General features: G+C 50.5%; 1 protein-coding gene across 6 annotated transcripts in view; it reads left to right on the top strand.

The window, feature by feature from the left end:
• Positions 1–22,920, top strand: part of APLP2 (amyloid beta precursor like protein 2) — a 72,491-nt gene that overhangs the window by 48,039 nt on the left and 1,532 nt on the right. For 2 of the 6 annotated variants that reach the window (XM_019942055.3, XM_019942054.3), the window contains exons 4-17: positions 1,324–1,436; positions 2,435–2,634; positions 3,010–3,200; positions 4,303–4,470; positions 7,698–7,828; positions 8,668–8,742; positions 10,065–10,223; positions 10,919–11,047; positions 14,224–14,323; positions 15,800–15,952; positions 17,797–17,832; positions 20,581–20,666; positions 21,402–21,476; positions 21,798–21,953. In XM_019942055.3, coding sequence (XP_019797614.1) covers positions 1,324–1,436; positions 2,435–2,634; positions 3,010–3,200; positions 4,303–4,470; positions 7,698–7,828; positions 8,668–8,742; positions 10,065–10,223; positions 10,919–11,047; positions 14,224–14,323; positions 15,800–15,952; positions 17,797–17,832; positions 20,581–20,666; positions 21,402–21,476; positions 21,798–21,953 — 1,772 coding nt within the window. The remainder of the gene's footprint in view (positions 1–1,323; positions 1,437–2,434; positions 2,635–3,009; positions 3,201–4,302; positions 4,471–7,697; positions 7,829–8,667; positions 8,743–10,064; positions 10,224–10,918; positions 11,048–14,223; positions 14,324–15,799; positions 15,953–17,796; positions 17,833–20,580; positions 20,667–21,401; positions 21,477–21,797; positions 21,954–22,920) is intronic. The other 4 variants (XM_019942057.3, XM_019942058.3, XM_019942056.3 and 1 more) reach the window with 4 other exon arrangements.

The raw sequence follows: 22,920 nt of genomic DNA, 5'->3' as shown, positions 1-22,920 counted from the left end.
CTGTTTTCTAAGCAGCTATGTGTATTTTTCCCCCAGCTTTTTATTTTTGAAGGTTTCAGACCTATAAAAAATGCAGTAGCCCTATACAGTACTCTATACCTGTTACCTGGGTTTCCCAGTTTTGCCTCATCCATCTCACTGTGTGTTGTGTGTGTCTTACTTACTTTTCACTGTTAGGCCATCTGACAGTGAGTTGGGACGTTAAGAGAGTTCACCTCCAAGTAGTTTTCAGCTTTTCTTTCTTAAGGGCGAGGGCATTCTCCTGTATGACTGTGATACAGTGATCACACATGGGACAGTTGTCCTAAATGTTCAAATAATGGCCTTTACAGCTTCCTTTTAAAAAGGACCATACATTGTATTTAATCTAGGCAGTTCCTCAGCTTTTTCTTTTGAACCTTTTATTTATTTTATTTTATATTACTTTATTTTTTTGGCGGCATGCGGGATCTTAGGTCCCTGACTAGGGATTGAACCCGTGCCCCCTGCACTGGAAGTGCAGTCTTAACCATGGGACCACAGGGAGGTCCCTGAATATTTTATGACAATAATATCTTTTAAGAGTCTAGGTCATTTGTTTAGCACGATCTCTGAATTTGAGTCTGTCATATTGTTTGGTATGATTAGAGTCAAATGACATATTTTGGCAGAAAGACTGTGTAGGTGATCTGTTCTTAGAACATCACTTAAGTCAGCTTGTCCAGTTAAAGCAGTGTCCGCCAGCCCTTCCCACTGCAAAGACACGTGTTCCCCTTCATAATTAACCCTCCACTGATGATTCGTACCTGCATCAGTTATCGCAGTGGTGGTTTGTCTTAGAGCTAGGTGTCTGTAGGTCCACAAAGGGCTAAAGTAAGATTCACCTGTTCTTTAGGAGAACACCCAGTCTTAGTTTCCTGGGCGTTTTGTTATTAGAACTGATGTGGGCAGAAATAGAAGTAAGAGGCTAGGAATGTTGTCTGTGTGAAGCCAGAGGTGGTGGGGAGTAGCTGTGTGTGTTTGAGGTCATGCACGGGAGTTCTCTTCCCGTTTCCCCCGTAGGGTGCCGTAGCCCTGCTCCAGAAGTTAAGGGATTGAGGTCAAGAAGGAGTGAGGAAGTCCTGGGCTTTGCGGTTGTAACAGAGTGTTGAGCTCTTGTGGCTGCTGGCCTGGAGCTGAAACGTCCAGTTGGCTTTGGAAGATGAGGTGTACATCAGCTTATATGCATTAGAGACTGCTCCTGTCTGCCCGTGACTGTGTGACCGTCACGGTAACCTGCAGTCAGGGTTGTTTTCACCTTGAATCATGATCAGAATTGCTTCTGACAAAGCTTCTCTTTTCCAGTGGGCGAGTTTGTAAGTGACGTTCTGCTAGTTCCAGAAAAGTGCCAGTTTTTCCACAAGGAGCGGATGGAAGTGTGCGAGAATCATCAGCACTGGCACACTGTGGTTAAAGAGGTAAAGGAGTGGGTGGGAAAAGTCGGGCGTTGTTTTTTAGGAAAGTAGTATTTTTTCTCGACACCTTACCATAATTTTTTTTCTTTTTTGCGGTACGCGGGCCTCACTGCTGTGGCCTCTCCCGTTGCGGAGCACAGGCTCCGGGCGCGCACAGGCCCAGCGGCCATGGCTCACGGGCCCAGCCGCTCCACAGCATGTGGGATCCTCCCGGACCGGGGCATGAACCCGTGTCCCCTGCATTGGCAGGCGGACTCTCAACCACTGCGCCACCAGGGAAGCCCCTTACCATAATTTTAAATTAATTTTCTTTCCCTTTATCTCATCAAAGTTTACAATTACTTGTATCTTTTAAATTAAAACTATTTGGGAGAAGAACAGATATTTTTGTAAGGAAGTACAGTATTAACAGTTCAGCCCCTGAAGTCAGGGACAGGAAAAAGATGGTTAAGTAAGGATTCTGTCGGCAGGGCCCCCAGCAAGGCCACCCAAACCCTAAGGCGTGTGTGGAAATAGCCAGTTATAGGACATCTGTGTCTGGACATGCATGCTGTCAGGTTTAGATATCATTTCATTCTTCCCGTGGGGAGAATGACCCTTTCTTAGCTTGTCCTCTGAGTTAAGTTGGTTTTCCAGCCAGTTGCCTTTCTTTTGTCTAGTTCTGAAGTAATTCTGAATTCCTCACCCATTAGGAAGGTATGTTACCATTGACCACCATTCACCCACGTCGATAATTACTAGAAGAAACCCCCTTTCCTTAATTTTATTCCAACTTTGGGCTTTCATTGGTTTTAGCCCAGATGATGTTTCCCCCTTGCAAATTAAGCAAAATTTGTAAATCTTAAAATAGTAGGGTGGCAACTTTTTGGCCAAAAATGTATGTGTCCGTGAGAAAGGCTCACGTTGTGATTCGGTAAGAGTTTCTTCTGGGTAAAGCTGGGGATCGGGGGTCTTTGGCCACGCTTGCTGTGTTCTGATGTTGGTGTGTGGGTTTCCCTCAGGCCTGCCTGACTCAGGGAATGACCTTGTACAGCTATGGCATGCTGCTCCCCTGTGGGGTGGACCAGTTCCATGGCACCGAGTACGTGTGCTGCCCTCAGACAAAGGTTGTTGAATCTGCTGTGTCAAAAGAAGAGGAGGAGGATGATGAAGAGGACGATGAAGAGGACGATGAAGAGGAAGACTACGATATTTATAAAAGGTAACCTCCTGCCCGGAGCCTGCGGATGTGGCCGTGGCTGCTGGTCCCTGGCTTCCGGGCGAAGCGGGCATTGCCCGTTCCTGCCAGAGCTGGGCCGGCACATCTCACTTAGGCCGTGGCTGAGCCCAGGCACGCCAGTGGCCTTCCGCTGCGTGTCACCCCGGCCACATGCCTTTCTGCAGGTTAGCCCAGCCCCTGCTGCCTGGCGGTCCCCTTCCGCTGAGGCGGCCGGGCTGAGGGCCTTAGCGGCACGGCTCACCATGGGCTGAGCTTATTTCCTGCCTGTGTCTGTGTTTCAGAACAGGGAAGGGACTCATTGTTGCGCTCTGTGCATAGCAACTGGTATTAACCTTCCTTTTTTATTGTGACCTCTAGTGAATTTCCTACCGAAGCAGATTTGGAAGACTTCACAGAAGCAGCTGTGGACGAGGGTGAGGAGGAAGTGGTGGAAGATCGCAATTACTACTACGACGCCTTCAAGGGAGACGGCCGCCACGAGGAGAGCCCGACTCAGTCCAGCCGCCATGGGACCGCTGCAGAGAAGGAGATCTCTTACGGCGTCAGAGGTAACCCCACGGAGAGCCGCGGCTGTAAAGTCCACCTGGCGGTTATTTACTTAGAATTTGTTAATATTCTCTAATGTGCCTAGAGACTGCTTTCCTCACAGGTAAGTCAGGAGGGTGGCTTCGTGCCCCGAAGGTGAGGTCAGCTCTGGGCACTGCAGGTCTGGCGGTTGACAGATTTTAATCAGGAAACTAAGCTTCGCATTGTAAGGACTTAACTAGAGAGTCAGAGAGACCACGTGGTCTGCCCTCGGGCAGGATTCTTCCACATCCAGCGGGAAATGTTCTCTCCTGAGGGGGCTCCCCTTCCTCAGTAACTGCTGAAGCCCCAACCTTTTGGAGTGGAAGTCACTTCCTTGGTTCCCTTCCTGAGTGTGTTCCCATCTGTAGGCTGCCCTGTTTGTCCATCAGAAAGAGGTTTGCAGCTGGGAGGGTGGAATTTGATGACCTACCGGGTAAGGGATCAGGGCCAGCAGTGTTTTCATTTCACCATTAAAAAAAAAAAAAAAGTTGCGACAGTTCTAGACCATTTTATGTGCAGCCTCCTGCTGATAGTATATTCGAAACCAATTAAGATCTGAAGAATTATTCAGGATTCAGCCAGGAGCAGATGACTTAATGAGTCCAGAAGTTTGTGATTCACCCTGGAGAACATAAAACATACACTCGTCCTTTCCAGGGGCCTAAGTAGCGTTTACGATGGTTACCGCCACGGAAACAGCCTCTGCACCTGCACTGTCCCCTTCTGCCCTTGACACCCCCAAGACGGCCAAACCAGGCAGCTGTCCCCACTTCACAGATCAGAAACGTGAGGCTCCTCCATGTCAGCCCTGCCCCGCTCTAGACTCTAGACAGTGCAGAACGCACCAGTCCATATTCTCAGGACCTAAGGGTCTCTCTTGCATCAGGAAGGAAAACGACCACATCCTCAGGGTTGGCGGCAGGAGTTGGCAACTTTGTTGGCCTGGGCGCCAGGTGCTGCCCCATCTTGGCCTTCGCTGATGTTAAGCGTCGCCTGGTCCTTCTGCCCTTGCTGGTCTGTAGCTCTGTGAACCCCTGGAGCTGCTGCCCGGCCCCTGCTGACATTCTGACCGTTTCCACACAGCTGTCTGCTCCCAGGAGGCGCTGACGGGGCCCTGCCGGGCCGTGATGCCCCGGTGGTACTTCGACCTCTCCAAGGGGAAGTGCGTGCGCTTTATATATGGCGGCTGCGGCGGCAACAGGAACAATTTTGAGTCTGAGGAGTATTGTATGGCTGTGTGTAAAGTGATGAGTAAGTCCCGCCGCCCTGGCTGTGCAGCTCCATCCCGTCCAGCGTTCTGTCCCCCGGTGTCCTCGTGACCGCGTCTGTGTGGTGCTCCCTGCCCACTCGGTGTTCGCTGTTGGTCGTCTGCTCTTCTCTCTGTGCTTTCTAGATCTAGCTTTGCTTTCCTGTCGGCAGTTGTCAGCTCAGTTTTCCGTGTCCTGTGCTCGCCGTGGGCCGGTGGAGGTGGTGGTGGTGGTGGTGGAGGAGGTGATGGTGGAGGTGGTGGAGGTGATGGTGATGGTGGTGGTGGAGGTGATGGTGATGGTGGAGGTGATGGTGATGGTGGAGGTGGTGGAGGTGATGGTGATGGTGGAGGTGGTGGAGGTGATGGTGATGGTGGAGGTGGTGGAGGAGGTGATGGTAGTGGAGGTGATGATGGTGATGGTGGAGGTGATGGTGGTGATGGAGGTGGTGACAGCGGTGATAATGGCAGCAGTGATGGCAGAGGAGGTGGCGCTCCCTCCCTGCCACAGCGGGGAGCCAGGGGCCTGCCCTTTCTCATCTGGAGCCTCCGTGTTGGTTGGGTTGGAAAGGCGGCCCTGCCCTCCTCTGTCTGAGGCTGAAACACACGAAGGACAAGCGGACAGGTCGTGAGTTCTGCACATCTTGTGTCCAGGCTTTTCTCTCTCACTCTTGTCTTGAGCGGCCCTGTGCCGACCCCCCATGATGCACACTAGCTAAGGGGGTCACCCGCTCTCCAAAGAAGTGACAATAAGGACACTTGAGGGAGCCGAGAACATTGGAACCTCTTGCTGTATGCACTCCAGGGAGCGTGCTCTGCAGCCAATGGTGGTGACTCCGTTTCCCCAGTGTTCTGGCAGCGCTGGATCAGGGCTAGCTTTAGGAGTTTTAGTTTATGCGTTCTTTGGTCACAACGAAATTCAGCGTTCAGTTGAGTCAGGTTTACTTCGCTGTCGGTAGGTTGCCTTTCTTCATAGTTCCCCCTTTTCCTGTTTAAGACCCTCTTTCTCGTCTGGAGCACTTCTGACCCGTGTGTAGGAAAACCCTCTGGCTAGGCAGACCCTTCTTCATTCTGACTCTAGAGTAATGAGCTGTGCTGCCACTCCTGGTATTTGCCCTAAAGATTTGTGGCTGTAGCTTCCGACGGTTTTTTGTTCATATGCCATCTTGTTCCCTCTTTCCTTCCCCAACCAAAAGATTATTTAAATCTTAATATGATATGATTTACTTTTAGTGCTTCCACTTCAGCTGCTGCTTGGTGAACTTTTTATTTGAAATGATTGAAAAGATGAGAAGACAAATGAGCCCTTAGGGAACGTTGGTGGCAGAAACTTTTTTATTTAGGAAAGATGGAGACAGAAATTATTGTGATACTTCCTGCTTTGTAAAACTTCTTAAACTAAGGGGCAACAAAACGCTGATTGGGGTCAAAGCCTGAGGAATCTGGGTCGTTAAAGGTCTCGCTGAATGTGGAGGTGCAGTCTTTACCCAGAGGATCAGGTGACGGTGTCGTAAGACACTGGGGACTGGCAGATGGCTGGAGCGTGAACAGTTGCGAAGCCTGCAAGGTCGTGCTTCCCGACAGGCCATGTGCTTGGGGCCCGGCTGGAGGGCTTCGGAGCCTAGAAGCATCACTGCTCCTGTGGGCAAGTTTGCTTCCCTCCTTGAAGGGGACTGAGGCCTGCACATTTCCGGCTTCCTGAGCTGGTCGCTTGCACACGGACAGAGGGATGTGGTTCTAGGTTCGAGCCCATCCCATCGTGTCTTCAGAACCAAACCTCCAGACCTGCTGCCCCTTTGCCCTCTCTTTCCGCGTGGGGCGGGGGTGGGGTGGGGCGGAGGCAGCTTGCGCCTGCTTGTATTACCTTCATCCGGCCCGGGGATATGAACCAAAGGCTCTGTCTCCAACACGTAAGCCTTTAAGCTGCGGACACGAGCCGCCAATGGCGACGTGTTTGTTGGCACCAGTGGACTTCAGTGCTTCGAAATTCTCCTGGCTGAGCTTTTGAGTATTGTGGGGAATGTGGTTTCTGAAGCTAGCTGTATACGTTCTGATTTAGTTATAGTCTGGGAATCGGCCGTTGAGATCCTATTTAAATTAACGTAGGAGGCAGATGTTCCTGACAAGACTTAAGCCATAGCTTCTAGGGTTAAAACGCAGTAAAAGAGGGTGAATGAAGACACCCCGACTTAAGGACTGCGGAGTGGCTGACTTACTTGTGGTCACACTCATCGGTTACACAGCTGGTCTCATGTTAAAATTACGCAGTTCTGGAAACTGGGAGAATTTGTTTTTGAATTAAAATTCGTTGAACTTGGCCTTTGCTCTCCAAGTGGCTCTCAAGTGTGTCCCGATGGAGCAAGTTGTGTAAGCAGGTTGCCTGACATTCCTCCTTGGCCTGGGAAATCCCCAGTGAGTTGGGGTAATGAGAGTTTCCACAGGTATTTCTTAAGAGGTAGACCTGTCATCTCAACCCTTCCTGGGTTAGGATAAGCTCCTTTGTGCAGATGCACGTCTGCCTGGGGCTGGTAGGAACTCAGGAACTTAGACTAGTGCGGAGTGTTTGTTCTAACGGGTTTGTTCCCTGGGTGGTGGCCTGGTGGGGCCAGTGAGTGCCATGGATAGAAAAGCCCAAAGCATCTTCACACTCGTGGTAAGCCCTTGTCCAATACATTGCCCCTGCTGTGGGGCTGGGGCTGAAAGACCTCCAGTGGAACTGAAAACGAAGCAGCTGGAGCTGGAGCATTTGGACTTTCTCTGCCCAGTCTGTGTGCAAAGAACATTCAGTTGAATCAGTTGCCCCAAGTGAGTTGTGACCTAAAAATAGCCAGAGAAAAAGAGGAGACCTGAGCCCTGCAGTGCCTTTGCACGTCTGACTTCAGCCCTGTCTCTGGTCAGATGCTCTCAATAGGGTAGTTCTTGTGTAGGTTTTAAGGTTTCGAGAACTGCGGGAAGGTATAGCAGTGGTTTCCTTTTCTGCCCCTGAAGTCTTAAATAGATGCCTCACTGGTCCTGCAGCACGGGGGGAGTGCGGACAGGCCTGGTGGCTGGATACTGGGTAAGGAAGGTGGAGTGGAGTCCCAGCAGACGGGCGCACCCTGCCCTTGAGCGCGGTGCTGGCTGGACACGCCGGTCCCATCTGCAGGCCCAGCCAGGCTTTGCTCCCTGAGCATCGTGCGACTTCAGCGTGGGGCTGGCCCCTGGAGAGAACCCTCTGGTCCCTTTGTTTCAGTTCCCCCAACTCCACTGCCGACCAATGATGTCGACGTGTATTTCGAGACCTCAGCAGATGACAACGAGCACGCGCGCTTCCAGAAGGCCAAGGAGCAGCTGGAAATCCGGCACCGAAACCGGATGGACAGGGTAAACCTCGGGCTGTGAGGCATCAGCTGACTTGGGGTTCGCGGCTGAAGCAGAGGGATGCCACCTCCCCAGGTTGTTGCGCTAATAACCGAGTTAGGACAGGTGAGGTGTGAGAGTGTAGGCAGGCCTGCCTTCGGGGCGGAGCTAGTCCCCTCCCTCTGTCCATGATAATGGAATTATCCTCTGCGTGCTTATCTGTTCCAGACTCTGCCGGGGAGCGCTTCCTGTAAACATGTTCTGCTGCTTTTTCTTTGCCATGAACTAGCTTTTTAAATTTTTTTATTTTGAAGAAGGAAACTTTATATCAATACTGTAAGTAGAAAGCTAGTGTCATTTACCATTAGAACAAGGTAACTAGAAAAAGATATTGGATCAAAGCAAACTGTTAAAACATTCCAGCTAGATACTGTGGCCTGCATAGTTTCAGGGATGCTTTCTTTTCCTTCAAGGAGTTATAAGTGCCAGAGCAACAGAGCACCAGAGTGCAACTTTCTCCTAGACTTACTTGGAAAGGTTGAAAAAAAAATTGAAAAGGGAATTTTTTGCTAGGTCTGGGAACCACCTAAAATCCCACACATCCCCTGTGGTGGGCTTGTATGCTGGGAAATGCTTGTTACTCTGTTTTAACCACATCAGTTCTGAGAAGTCAGTACGAGAGCTGACACCCTGCATCTTCTGAGGCAGCAGTTCTGGGACAAACCCTGAGCTCACGAGTTTGTGGGATGTGATTTCCTTGTGCACTTTTCCACATTACATTCAGGGCTTGGCAGTATTTTTAGAAAATGGGGGAATTGTTTCAGAGATTATTCTGGTTATAGTGGCTTTGACCTTTGCTCCAGGTGAAGAAGGAATGGGAAGAGGCTGAACTTCAAGCCAAGAACCTCCCCAAAGCAGAGAGGCAGACTCTCATTCAGGTGAGACGTGTCCTCCAGAGAGGGGCTCCCAGGCTGACCCTTTGGAGTGTGGTCGGAGCCGGAGTCCCCACAAGTTAGAGTTTGACACCCCCTTTTGGTTGAGCGCTTATGTTACGAGGAAATTTTCACTGGCCTGCTTTGTTTTCCACCTACCAACTGGCGTTCTCTAGAATTGCTCACCTACGGTGGAGGGAAACCGAAGCTCGGAGCAGAGCACACCTCACTCATGCCTGGAAGTGACCTTAGCTCGGCTGTGTTTACTCTGCTTTCCCGGCAAAAGTCCTCGGGCATCTTCCTTCGTAGGCTGTGCCTTGTTTTCCGGCAGTACTACAGTACCGAATGCTTTTTTTTTTGCAGACTTATTGAAAAGTCAAAAGGCAGAAAATAAATCTCTCTATCAGTTTATCTTAACTTTGGATTTAAGAATGTAATCAGACTCACAGCAGCTGCCTCCCTTTGACTAGAGGAGGTTGTAGACAGGAATTTACAGGATTGATTTGGGATTCATAGAACTAGTTACATCTTAAGTCAGCTTGTGTTTATGTTTAGCTGAAACCTCTCTTCTCATGATGTTGCTATTTTATCGGCTCACCTTTGCTTTTTTATCAGTAACCTAGAAAATCCGCGAATGTTAATTTCCACACAGCCAGTGCACCCCATGCAGGGAGCTTTAGCTCGGCAGCCTTCAACCTGCCTGCAGACCTGGCCAGGCAGCCTGCAGGGAGCTCGCCCTTCAGGACTTGGTGTGAATGGCTCGGCCTCACCTGCCACAGGACAGGACTGTGGTCTGGGGGCGCCTTGCTGCAGTGTGGGAAGGACGGCCTTCCTTTCCTCGCGGTGCACACGGAGAGGCCAGGCCTGGGCTTGCGTGCTAGGGATTTCAGTTAGGGAGGTGCTGAGGGTCCCGTCCCATGCCCAGACATACATGCTGGCATTAGATGGGGAAGTACAGTCGGCCCTTGAACCACAGGGGTTTGAATCGCGTGGGTCCCCCTACACGCAGATTGTTCTCAACGGTAAAGGCCACAGCACCGCACATGGGCGGTTGGCTGAATCCGTGGGTGCGGAACCGCGTGTACAGAGGCCCAACTGTAAGTTACACTGGGATCTTGGACCGCGGGGAGGATCGGTGCCCTTAACCCCTGTGATGTTCAAGGGTCACCTGTAAGTGTCCAGACGGAAGTCAGAGGAGGTGTTTTATGACCTCACCCCGCTCCACACGACTCCGCTGGGCGCAGAGAGGCACCGAGCGGGGTCTGACACCGTGAGTGTAGATGCCCGCAGGTGTGTTGGCTCGATGTGGTTCCTGCTTTATGGTTTAGCACTTCCAAGCCATGGTGAAGGCCCTGGAGAAGGAAGCGGCCAGCGAGAAGCAGCAGCTGGTGGAGACGCACCTGGCACGGGTGGAGGCCATGCTCAACGACCGCCGCCGGGTGGCACTGGAGAACTACCTGGCGGCCCTGCAGTCCGACCCTCCACGGGTGAGAATCGCTGAAGTAGCGTGTGTAGAACCGGTGTGAGCTCACATCGCGCTTGAGGGCCCGTGGGCCGCCTGTGGTGTGGACACGGCTTCCGCTGGAAAAACAGAACATCAGGGTGTTGGTTGGTAGTTCCCCAGTTATTGCATTTTTATAGTAGCCTTACTTTCAAAGAATAAAAACACGTCTTCCGTGGACAAAGGCTTTTGAACCAGTTCTATTCCAAATAAGATGATAAGTTAATTTATATCGCGGCTCTTATCTGCCAGTGGTGTCAAACTTTATCCCTTAGCTCTAACTTGCCTTGTTCTGGGGGACGGAGAGGATCGAAAAGGAGGGTATTTGTAGCCTCCTTAAGCAAGTAAAGTCTTCTGTGTGACACAGGTCACCCTGTGCTTGTAGTTACGGTGGCAGGCGCCGAGTTCAGGAAAGGGGACAGACAGATTGGAGGAAGACGGTGGGCTAGCGGTTTTGGAAAATGCTGTCTGTTGAGGAGCCACTATAACTGTGGAACTTAGCTTTTGCTACTTAGAAGGGTAGCTTCTTGTTACTTGGTAACCGAAAGCTCTTAAAGGTACAGCTTTCATTCCTGGGCCTCGCTGAGGCTGACTTTCTTAGTGAGTTTTTCAAGCTTCATTTTCCTGCCTGTTTTCAGTTCCCTAGTCTCTGGACATGAAAACCACTGTTCTCTCTTGTAGCCCCATCGCATTCTCCAAGCCTTGCGGCGCTACGTCCGGGCCGAGAACAAAGATCGCCTCCACACCATCCGTCATTACCAGCACGTGCTGGCTGTCGACCCCGAAAAGGCGGCCCAGATGAAGTCCCAGGTACACCAGACAGAGGAGAGACCGCTCTGACCGGTGGTCGGGCAGCACCGATGGTCGTGCTTATTGTTTTTAGTCCTCAGGAAATGATTTTGGATTTCCAAAGACAATAGGTACAAGAGTTGGTTTTTGCAAAGGTACTATTTAAAAAATATCTTTTCCATACTTTTTAATATTAAGTATGCCCTACTTAAACTGTTCTTGAAGGTTTAGGAATGCATGATTATATTGAAGAGATCATTTTTATATCGGTTTATTTCTAGCTGAGGGTCCCACCAGAATTAATATTTGAAATCTCTTTCTAGGCAAGCACATCTTAAAAATTGGTCTCTTTTGTACAGTATAGTTTTTGTGTTTAGACACTTTACATCCCTGGGTTTTGTCCCCTGCTGCATCCTACTGGTCTTTGCAGTCATCTGTAGAGGTTTGTTTCTGGACCTACTTTTCTGATTTTTGTTTTGACCATGTATTAACTTGAGTTTTACTGTCTTGTATTCATAGAAATGAACTTGCCTCCAAGACCGCTAGCTTCCTTTAAAACAGTCTGCCTGTTCGTTTTCCTAGAGGGCCTTGTGATGCCATAGCTGATCTTACTCTATTTCCTCCCGTATTTTAAGCCCAGCCCTGTGCTGCTTTGTGGGGACGCAGCGTGCACAGGCTGGGAACCTGTCCCCTCCTGCCTCCTGTTGCTCCTGTGGTGTGATTGTAGGGGAACTTCCCAGAAGCCCCGGGGGGCTCCCCTACGGCCCCATCTGCTGCCCAGTTCTGCTCCAGCATCTCACCACACATAGTTGAATCCTGTGTGCCCTTGAGCAGCTTACAGTTGTGTGAAATTAATTATGTTAACTGTGAAGATGGAGAAGAATTGTCCTTAAACATACGGAGCCCACATTAGCAGCTGGGTGTTCAGGGAATGAAAGAACTCAGTGTCCTAAAGAGTGGGAAGGGCATGGGTCTGGGGGCCCCCGGGGCCTCTGCTGGGGGCCTGGAGCTAAGGCTCTGTTTGAAGCTGGATGGAGTAGAAGAGAAGGAGGGAAGGCCAGCGGACCTCGGGTAGCTTCCGGGAAGCTCAGGTGGGAAAAGCTTACATCCTGACAGGGGTTAGAATTTTTCAGGTCTACCTGATTTTTTTTTTTTTTTTTTTTTAAACGTAGGTCTTCCCTGGCGGTCCAGTGATTAAGACTTCACGCTTCCAGTGCAGGAGGCACAGGTTCAATCCCGGTCGAGGAACTGAGATCCCACAGGCCGCATGGCATGGCCAAAAAAAAAAATTAATAAAGTTAAAATTTAAAAATATAATCTTTTTTCAATTTTTTTTTTGTAGAAAATCTAGACTATTATGTAATACTTTATAGAAAAACAGCCTGTTTTGTATGGTGAGAATAGAAGGAAAGGTGAGACCTTGATCAGTGTGTTCAGTTAACCTGTGAGCCAGGATCAGGGTACCACCTGAGTGCCCTGGGAGGCGGAGCATCTTTACCGTGTGATGTTTACTGTCTGCTCGGAGCCCTTAATTCTGGGGCCGCTCGGCCGCTGGATTACACTAGCTTTTGGCCTGTTCCCTGTCCTGTTATGTAAACTCTTGAAAACCCCAAATATGTTGAGCCTCTTAGAACGTGTGCACTCGATTTGAGGTGTGCGTGATGTGCTGCTGCCTCCTGCCCCACACTGCAGCTCCAGGCGGCCCTCCAAAGACCCTGGCGCCCAGCATCCCACCCGGTGGTCTTGTCCTCGTGGGTGTAGGAACCGTCCTCTGCCAGGCTCCTTAATTCCTCTGACATTTGGCAGTGTCACCACTGCTGAGACTGGGGAGCTCGCCGTTCCGTTTCTACTTGTATTTTTTCTCCAAAGCACTCACTCTGGTGCTTTCCCATCAATTTACTTGATTGAAAGAACGGCAAGTATAAAATTAAATTGCTTTCATCTTTGCCTTTATAGGTCAGAGAGACATCGATCTACAATAAAAGCATCTTTCCATTTAACTTTTTTTCATTTTGACCCTTCATGTTAATGGCTTCAAGCCCACATAATTAATCCATTGGCTCAGAGCGCCCTCTTTAGGAAGAGCTCAGTGGCTGCAGGGGTAGCCCAGTGGGATTAGCCTTCCTGAGGAGCTTGTGTGATGTACAGCCACGTGCTTCACAGTGTCATTGGGGTGGATGTAGTCCAAATCTCCTTTCATTTCCACCCTGAAAACCTCTCAAATTCAGTGACAAAAAAATATTTTTTAGTTAAATTCAGTGACCGTTTTAATGACTTTTTTCTCTTTTTTTTTTGATGAACAAACTTGGAACTTCTGCATTCAGAAAAGGCAGTGAGCTATGTAAGACAGATGGTAGATATGCCTTCCTTATCACCCCATAAAAATCAGGTTTATTTATACTTCAGTGTGCAGTCTTTTTGTTTTTTTTGTTGTTTTTTTTTGCGGTACGCGGGCCTCTCCCTGCTGTGGCCTCTCCCGTTGCAGAGCACAGGCCCTGGACGCGCAGGCTCAGCGGCCATGGCTCACAGGCCCAGCCGCTCCGCGGCATGTGGGATCTTCCCGGACCGGGGCACGAACCTGCGTCCCCTGCATCGGCAGGCGGACTCTCAACCACTGCACCACCAGGGAAGCCCCAGTGTGCAGTTTTGAAGGAATAGCTAATTTAGTTAAGTAGGAATAAACTAGTTCTGATGCTCACTGTGATAATCATTTCAGGCAACTGCTTCACTAAGCAAAATCCGTGAATGGTCTCACCCCTCAAATCTACGTTTTAACCAGTGATTTCATTCCCTTGTTACCTCTTCTTGTCTGACCAGTGGTAAAAATTGACCAACTCATTTCCTCTTTCACTCAGAAGGACCTTACTGAGTGTCTGGCATTGTACAAATTTGGGTTCTTTTTTTATAGTACAGTTAGCGAGTGCCTCCTGTGAAAACCAATCAATACTTGGCTAAGGGAATTTTAAAACTTTTCCCTTAACTTGGAGCACTCTCTGGATAAATCCTGAGATCACTGAGAGGTAATACACACATTCTTGCACTACGGTGGCCAGTAAACACGGGGAGGATTCATACTGCCCCCCTGACCAGCTGCTTTGCTGGACTGTAGAGAACATAGGTCTTTGCAGAAGAGTGTGGGTGTCAGGCTGGCCCGGCTGTTCTGGTGACAAGGCCTCCCCCCCATCCTGTGCTTGCAGGTGATGACACATCTCCACGTGATTGAAGAAAGAAGGAACCAGAGCCTTTCTCTGCTCTACAAAGTACCTTACGTGGCCCAAGAAATCCAAGAGGAAATTGGTGGGTGCTGACTGTTCGCATCAAGGTCAGGCGAGGTTGTGCTCAGGAGTGATGGCGGTGCCAGATGAGAGAAACAGGACAAGCGAGGCCACGAAGCTGGGCATTAGCGTGCCATGGGCTCAGAAGTCTGGGGCTCACATGGCAGGGTCAAGGCCTGGCTGGGAGCCACAGAGCCTTGAGTTTCATTGACCTTCGCTCTGTTACCAGAAGAAAAATCTAGGGTGTGAATTTGCAAGGGACTGAGCGAGTCTCCCGTTACCGTTTCCCCCTTAATTGCTGGCGTATTTTAAGACATCTGTTTATTCACGTTCTCACTTCTTCTTCCTCTTCTGGTCTTTCTCTTCTTCATTTATCCAACAAACGTTCGTTGTGTCTACTGTGTGGCACAGAGTAAAATGTGCACCAGTAGACAGACCTCCTGGAGCCCACATTTTAGGAGGAGGGAACGGGGGATGGGTGCTGTGCCAGAGGTGAAACTGGGGTGGGACGGGGAGGGTGCCTGGTGGTCAGGCTCCCTTGGGGGAAACCTGAGATCCGAATGATAAGGAGGCGCCCTCCACACAGCAATCCCAGGGGGGAAACACTGAGCACAGAAAGCGACCCCTGCAGAGCCTGACGTTTGAATAGAGAGATTTTAGCAAAATCAAGGAGTTTGGATTTTATTCTAGGATAATTGAAAGCCCTTCGAGGGTTTTAAACCAGCAGGTGACTAGATCTGGAATATGTTTTTTAAAAATGCGAACTTTAAAAAACAATTACTAGACTGCTATGTTGAGAGTTGATGAAAATTGGAAACCACCCAGGAAGCAGTTGTAAAAATCCAGGAGAGAGGGGATGGCTGAGTGCACAGAGATGGGAATGGAGGAGATGGAGATATGAGTGGTCCTGAGGATATGTTTCAGAGGAAGGGTGAACAGGATGCGCTGATGGGCTGGACAGGGCAGGGGGTTGAGAGAAAGAAAAGCATTGGCTCTGCGCTTTTCCCCTGTGAGCAGCTGAGTGGGTGGAGAGGCTACACTTTGCTCAGGTGCTGCATTCTCTTTACCTGTTAAAATAGAAATTGTCCTCAGACATTAAGTAGAGGTGTGCAGTAGGCTGCCAGGTGGATGAGCCAGAGGTCGGGGATGCAGGTGCAAGATACAGGTTTGGGAGTCACGATCCATGGATGGTATTTAAAACTGTGCCGTAGGAGGAAACCACTTACCCAGAGGGAGTTGATCGAGGAGAGCGGGGGGCCCAGGATGCAGCCATGGGGTTCCCAGCGCCGAGGTTCTGCAGTCAGCAGGGTCAGGGAGCACACCCTCAGGAGAGAGGAGGGGGTCGTGCGTGGCCTGTGTTGCGAGCTGGTGAGACGCCCCTTTAGGCAGAGCTCACATTCCCACCCTTAATGACACGAATTAGCCCCATGCAGGCTATCCTGTGCCTAGAAACCAGATCCTTCTGAAAAGCTGGCTCCTGCGTGTCTGTCTTTGTCAGATGAGCTGCTTCAAGAACAGCGAGCAGACATGGACCAGTTCACCGCCTCCATCTCAGAGACCCCCGTGGACGTGCGGGTGAGCTCGGAGGAGAGCGACGAGGTCCTGCCGTTCCACCCCCTCCATCCCTTCCCGTCCCTGCCTGAGAACGAAGGTGCGTGTGCGGTAACAGCCCAGCTTGGCAGTGGGGGCCAGGGGGCGGGGAAGAATGCAGTTAGAAAATTGAAGTCAGATCTGGGACGGGCTCGTGCTGGGGAGACTGTGTTCCTGGTGCAGGTCGAGCAGGGGAGGGGCCGGGATTCACCGAGCACCTGCTGCGTGCAGGCACCGAGTGGGGAGCCTTCGGTAACGTCGGGAGGTTTGTGATGTTTCTCGCATTTTATGGACAGTTTGCCTAAAGCCCACTGTTTGTCCTGGTCCCATCAGCTGCCTCCAGTGTGTGAGGCCTTCCACGTGGAAGCCCCTTTGCAGCTTAAATAGCACTTTCGTGTTCTAGGCTGTCATTATCTTTTCCTAACAGTCTCGGGAGGTAGGTGACGGGGGGCTGCAGAGGTGAGCTGACCCACTCGAGTGCGAGGCAGGCTGAGAAGCTGTCCCTCTGCCTCCTCCTGCGCAGGCGTGCGTTCTTCCATGCCCTGCCGGTTCTCGACGTCTGTAGGGATCTCTCAGAGCTGTGGGTCTGGGGACTTCCCTGGTGGCACAGTGGTTAAGAATCTGCCTGCCAGTGCAGGGGACACAGGTTTGAGCCCTGATCCGGGAAGATCCCACATGCCGCGGAGCAACTAAGCCCGTGCGCCACAACTACTGAGCCTGCGCTCTAGAGCCCGCGAGCCACAACTACTGAGCCCATGCCCTGCAACTACTGAAGCCCGCGCACCTAGAGCCCCTGCTCTGCAACAAGAGAAGCCACCGCAATGAGAAGCCCGCGCACCGCAAAGAAGAGTAGCCCCCGCTCGCCGCAACTAGAGAAATCCCGCGCGCAGCAACAAAGACCCAACGCGGCCAAAAATAAATTTAAAAAAAAGCTGTGGGTCTGCACGAGAACTAGACAGGCTGCCGAGCCCAGGCCCCGAGGTCAGGGTGTGGAATCAGTTTCTGTTTATTTGTGGGCTGCTGTCGTGGCTGATGGTGGTGTTGATAAAAGTAGCGGCCACCGCTGTAGAGTACGCCAGCCTCGGCTAAGCACTGTGCGTGGACGCTCTCGTTTATACCGTTATCCTCACAGTAACCCTCTGAGGTAGGGACTGGGTGTGTTCCCCATTTGGGGATCCAAGGTTTAAAGAGGTTAAGTGTCTGCCCAGGTCACGTAGCTTGTAGGTAGAGAGTAAGGATTTGAGCCTGAGTTGATGCGGTCCTGAGTCCTAGGCAGATCCCGGTGGTGCTGCTACGGAGGCCCGAGGAAGGGGGCGTCCGGCTTGGCCTCCAGACCCTAACACAAGTGCCTTCCTTCCAAACCAGCTCTCTCAGAGGTACCGACTCAGTACAGTTGACCCTCTGATAGTAAAAGAGGATCCGAGGAGGGAGCCAGATACATCGCGAGGCGCCCGCTCACTCCCTAAGCCTGCTCTCAGACCCCACCCACGGGGCCGCAGGGTGGCCCTACTTCCTCAGCTTGTTGGCATGGGGGCGCGTCTCGCTTAGACATTTGTGAACTGGGACCTTGTCTCCTTCTCAGAAAACCACAACCAGTGCTGACTTGTGTTTTTGTTGTTTTCTAAGAAAAATAACTTGGGGCTAAGCTAAATAATTTGGGAATCTCACAGAAGTTCCCCCAAAAGACCCAAGACCGCCTGCCTCCTCTCCCCTCCTTGCAGTCATGTGCTGTAGCTCTTACCGCCGTTTGCTTGTGGGGCAGCTCAGGCCCAGTTTGTAAGGAAGAGTATGCTTTTGTTCACGTTATAGAGAAAGTCAAGTCAAAGGTAGGAATTTTGAAAGAAGGGATTTTTTTCTTAATCTCCTCTTGTGCTGTTTTGTTTTTGTTGCTTTCCTTTCTGCTAGACACTCAGCCGGAAGTGTATCACCCAATGAAAACAGGTTGGTTTTGTCAAAGATGTACCCCCTAAGACCTTCATTCCTTTCACTTGCCCGGAAGTCTCACGCTCCGTTCCATTCCACCACCTGATGCTTTCCGCCTCATGCCTTCAGACATGGCTGTGGGAGGACCAGAGGAGCCTGACTTCCGGCACCCAGAACCCGGTGTCCGTGGGTTTGCTTACCCGGTGGCCGTCCTGAGCTGCCCTTCTGGATGTCCAGAGAGTACAGAGGCATACAGAGTAACCAAAGTAGAGCCTTCATAAATCCTTTTAAGCTGGGTAGACCTTAAAAGTATACCCAGCTTAAACAGGTTGGTTGCAAATTCCTAGGACAAATGAAAACATGCTTATGGTCGGGTGGAGAGCCATGTTATGTTACCTCTTTTTCTCTGCTGCTCCCACATACATCTTTTCCCTTTCTTCTTAGTTGTCCTCTGCCTTTTGTCCATGCCCGAGTGTCTGTTTCCAGCTGTCTCATGTCCCCCGAGATGTAGCGTCCCTCAGAACATAGTAGAAGCTGATGGATGAAACAGGTTGAGACAAGTGAACTCTTGCTGTAACGAGTCTCCACTTTTCAGATGAAGTTAGCTGCGTGTGAGCACAGGCTGAAGGCTTGCACACTTGATCTCGTTTAACCCACTGAACACACTGGAGGTAGGGTTATTAGCTCTCTTTGCTAGATAAGGCAGTTGGAGCAGCCTCAGGGTTCAATCATGAGCTTAGGAAGTGGAGGAACCAGAATCTGAACTCAGCTTCCTCTGTCTTCAGAGCCCGTGGTGTTCCTGTTTCACAGACTGCGGTATAGTTGCCGCATTTCCGGGGGCGGGGGAGCGGGGGCCAGTCCATCCTCCAGGGTCATCGTGAACAAGGGCACACGTTCTCGGACTGACCGGGCTGCCTCGTGCCGTGCCCGGCTGAGGGTTTGGCAGTGGTGTGTGTGCTGCTTCTCAGAACACAGGGTTGTGAGCTGCCTGCACAAGTCACTCGTGTGCACGTGCTTTGTTTTATTCTCCTTGGATACGCCTCTTCATCGCTGTGTGGACGTTCCTCTGGGCGACACATCTTGGATATGTTTAGGTGAAGTTGAATTTTCTAAAAGTTTAACTTGTCCTTATGCTTCAACTGTTATTCGTTGGAATAGTTTAAACATTAACTTTTGGTCTGTTAAATTCCCTTGTTTATTCATTCTATAAAACCAAAGTGCTTTTGGTCGGTGTTAAAGCAGCATGAGGGTTATACCACCAAAAACAGTGTTAGGAGAGTCTGAGCGCGGGTAGGAGGACTTTAAATTCGTTGGCTCAGTGCCACATTATTTTTGAAATAGGATCCTGCCTTATGACCTTTGAAATTCTGAGGTGGAGGAGAGAGAGAGATGGAAAGAGTGCAGAGTTAGAGTTTATTCGGCTTGGTCGTGAGCATCCTGCCGAGAGAGAGTCCCTTCCTCAAATAGCGGAAATGCAGTGTTGCTGCTTCATTGGCATTTTGAGACTACAAAAGCCGGCCCTGGTTTAACTCACCCTAGAATCAGGTTGTGAAGCTCTTCTTTAAAATGAAAGCTCTGGAGAAAAGGCTGCCTCGTTTCTGGCTGCATTCTAATGAGTTAAGTGTTAGCTGGCCTGGGGGCGCAGCAGCTGCAGTGCGGTTGCTAGCGGCTCTGGGTCCAGCACGAGTCTGGCCGTGAGCCGGAGAGCCTTGCTGTGGCTGGGCCTCTGGCAGCCTGGGACAGCAGTGCTTTGCAAATACTCGTGTCGGCATCTTACTCACTTACGGGTGGTCACCGTAGAATGCCAAGTATGCCGCCAGGTTGATCTATTTATAAAAGGTTCAAATCACAGGCGTCTAGGTAGCACTGTATATAATATTATTAACGAGACACTGGTAGGAGAGCTAGAAGTCACATGCTTCGGGGCTAAAAATAGAGAAGATTGCGCCTCACTTTTCCTCTCCCTGGGTTTGTGCTGCGCCTTTGAGCGCTGTCATCAGGAGTGCCGCGCACAGGTGATGCCGGCCCAGGCAATGCCTGACCTTGACGAGAGACTGTTGCCATTCTTGCCCTGTTTATGGAAAGGTACCATCCACCTCCGTGTTAGAACTCCCCCCATGTAGGGAATGCTTCCTTCCTGTTCATTCTGGTCTGATAAGCCCTGGGAGGGTAACATCCTAGTGAGAGACACAGAAGAAAATCAATAATTACAAACAGTGACTCTAAGTACTATAACCTGGGAATGTCTCCCAAAAAGAGCTGCAGCTTGAAGAACAAATAGGAAGGATATAAGGTCAGGGAGGGTATTTCAGGCAGAAAGAATTGCCTGTGGCATAAAAGATGGTGCTTGAGGCAGGCACGCAGGTTCGCTGCTGGTGTGACAGTTCTTCCACTCAGAGGAAGTGTCAAAGGAGTGAGTTGAGGGGTAGTGGGTGCTTGGTGATATCACAGGGTGGGTCACGAGTTTTTTGTTGCTGGAATGCCTTTGGATCCAGCTTCTGTTTATAGTACAAAAGGTATTCTCTGCTGAAGGCTTGCAAAGTGAGCACAACACTCTCTCCTCCTCCATGACACCCATTGGTCCTGCGTCACTCACCCCTGTGGAGCGCAGCGCATCCTCCCAAATGGGAACAAGTAGCATATGGAGAAAGGGGAGGGGGCATCTGGTGAGGGCTCCCTGGCCCTCAGGAGGGAGTTTGCTGCTTCTTTGAGGTTGGCGTGAGGTCAGCCTATCCCAGGAAACTCAGGTGTGCTCTCTCCACGCAGGATCTGCACTGGGAGAGCAGGAAGGAGGACTGATCGGGGCCGAGGAGAAAGTGATTAACAGTAAGAAGAAAGTGGATGAAAATATGGTGAGCCGTGTCTCCCTGCTCTGTGCCCGTGTTAACTTTGAGAATAATTAGAGTGAGTTGCATTGTTTTAGATGCTTCCCAGATGGACCTCCACGTGTCCGTTTCCATAGGCTAGCAGATGGGCAGGCTCTGACTGCTCCCACAGATGCGCTGTATTGTTCAGAGTCTGGGTGTGAATAAAGAATTATTTTTCAGCAGTAGCTCATCTCTTGCTATACAGTGGAAAATATATTTGCAACTAAAGGTATGAATAAAATATGAGAGGCCATTTCAAATGAGTAGAGATTTAATAACTTGAAAACGGAACAGAGTTGAATTTGGTTCTTACACTGCCTGAGGTTTATACCACCTATTAATTATTCATCTAGCATTTTTATCACTTACATTTCTGGATTATCTTTAACTGGACTGGATATTTAAACGTGGCTGCTTGGTAATCTGTGCTGAAATATCTCCACAAGGGTTACCTAAAGGAAAACGCAGGTGCCAACCCTTAAAAGACCAACTGCTGTACAGTAGTTTTGCGCCCACACCTGCTCCTTTGTTCAGGGGTTTGGTGAGCGGACTTAGGTGAATGGCGCAGAGCTGATGGGTGAGTGGGTGTCCATCAGGCGTCTGCTTCCCTCCACCAAATGGTAAATGGAGGGCACAAGAAGCAGTTACACTTAACACACTAAATTTGCCCTCCCTCCCAGTTGGTGACATTCTCCCCCCACCCCCCTGCCTCCGTTTCAGGTCATTGACGAGACCCTGGACGTGAAGGAAATGATTCTCAACGCCGAGAGAGTTGGAGGCCTCGAGGAGGGGCCGGTATGTGTCCTGCTCCAAAACCTGATGGCAGGTCCCACACCAGCCTCGGCCGTTTTCTCTCCCTCCTGGGAGCACCTTGCGCTATCTTAAGCTATCAAAGGTCCCTCGTCCCCCATTTCCCCTGTGCTTTCGGATAAGAAAGCTCAAGTTCGAATCTCCATGGAGATTGCAAAAGGTGGGGACTCCCCCACCTGGACGGCGACCTGGACGGCAGGGTCCGGGTGCCCCCTTGGGTTTTTGGAGGCACGACCGGAGGCTCACAGCCTGCCCCGCTGCTTGTCGTCTCTCACACCTTGTCGCACGTCTGCTTCGTTACGTTAGGAATCCGTGGGGCCCCTGCGGGAGGACTTCAGTCTGAGCAGCAGCGCCCTCATCGGTCTGCTGGTCATTGCGGTGGCCATCGCCACGGTCATCGTCATCAGCCTGGTGATGCTGAGGAAGAGGCAGTACGGCACCATCAGCCATGGGATCGTGGAGGTGAGCCGTCGGGGGGCTTGCGGAATTCGAGCGTCTCGTCAGGGGCTGCGCGTCAGTGAGACGACTCCCTGGATTATTACGTCATGTCTCGGAAGTCAGCCTCTGCTGAGTCAAGTTGATCCCGTCACAAGAGCTGCTGCCAACTCTTAACATTAATTTGGGCTTCGACCGTGAATGCGAGGAAAGCACAGGAGCATTTTATGCTGCACAGTGTGAACACTGTTTTCTCAGATTGTTTCCTTAGTGTTTCCTTTTTTTTCAGGTGCGTCATAGATGTTTGAGAATGAAGGACTGCTGATACTGTTTCTTTCTTTCTTTGTTATGAGTTTGCTTTTTTTTGACGTGTTTTATAAGGAGAAAACCAGGTATATGACAGTTCAGGCAACAATGGCAATGTAGTGAATTGATTCTTAAAAATATGAGATCGGAATAGCGCTCTTCTTTTTCAATGGGGAGAAAAGCAACAGGAAGTTCGGAAAGAGCCAGACAAGGCTGTTTCTCTTCCATCTTCTGCTCATTTGTGATTAGAACTGCTTACTTACCACTTGTTTTTGGTGAGTGGTGGGAATGTCCACAGTGTCTTGATTCTAGAAAATGAATACAATAAAGAATAGAATCTGCTGGGGGGAAATGAATGCACATGCGTGTGTCTTAGTTATCCGGCTTCACCTCCTGCTGCACACTGGCCTAGTTGTGGTGTTCCAGGGCTGGAGGGGACCCGAGGTCATCTGGTCCTTCTCCTTGGCCCTCGCTGAGGCTGCCCCGCAGAGAAGCGGCAGAGCTGAGACTTGTCACTGTGGTGCTGGGAGATTCAGCTCACTGTTTCCTCCAGTGTGGACTCCAGCTTTCAGCAAGCAGCCTAGCCTCTCTGACCCTCTTCTTTTCTCTTTCCTCCTCCTGGGTCCTCACCGCCTGCTCTTGTTTGGTCCACCCCGTGGTCCCCGGGGATCGTACAGCTCAATTCACT

This window comes from Tursiops truncatus, chromosome 8 (assembly GCF_011762595.2).
Source record: "Tursiops truncatus isolate mTurTru1 chromosome 8, mTurTru1.mat.Y, whole genome shotgun sequence".
NCBI classification, from domain to species: domain Eukaryota; kingdom Metazoa; phylum Chordata; class Mammalia; order Artiodactyla; family Delphinidae; genus Tursiops; species Tursiops truncatus.
Note: the sequence above shows the minus strand (reverse complement) of the source record. Positions and strands in the feature narration are given on the sequence as shown.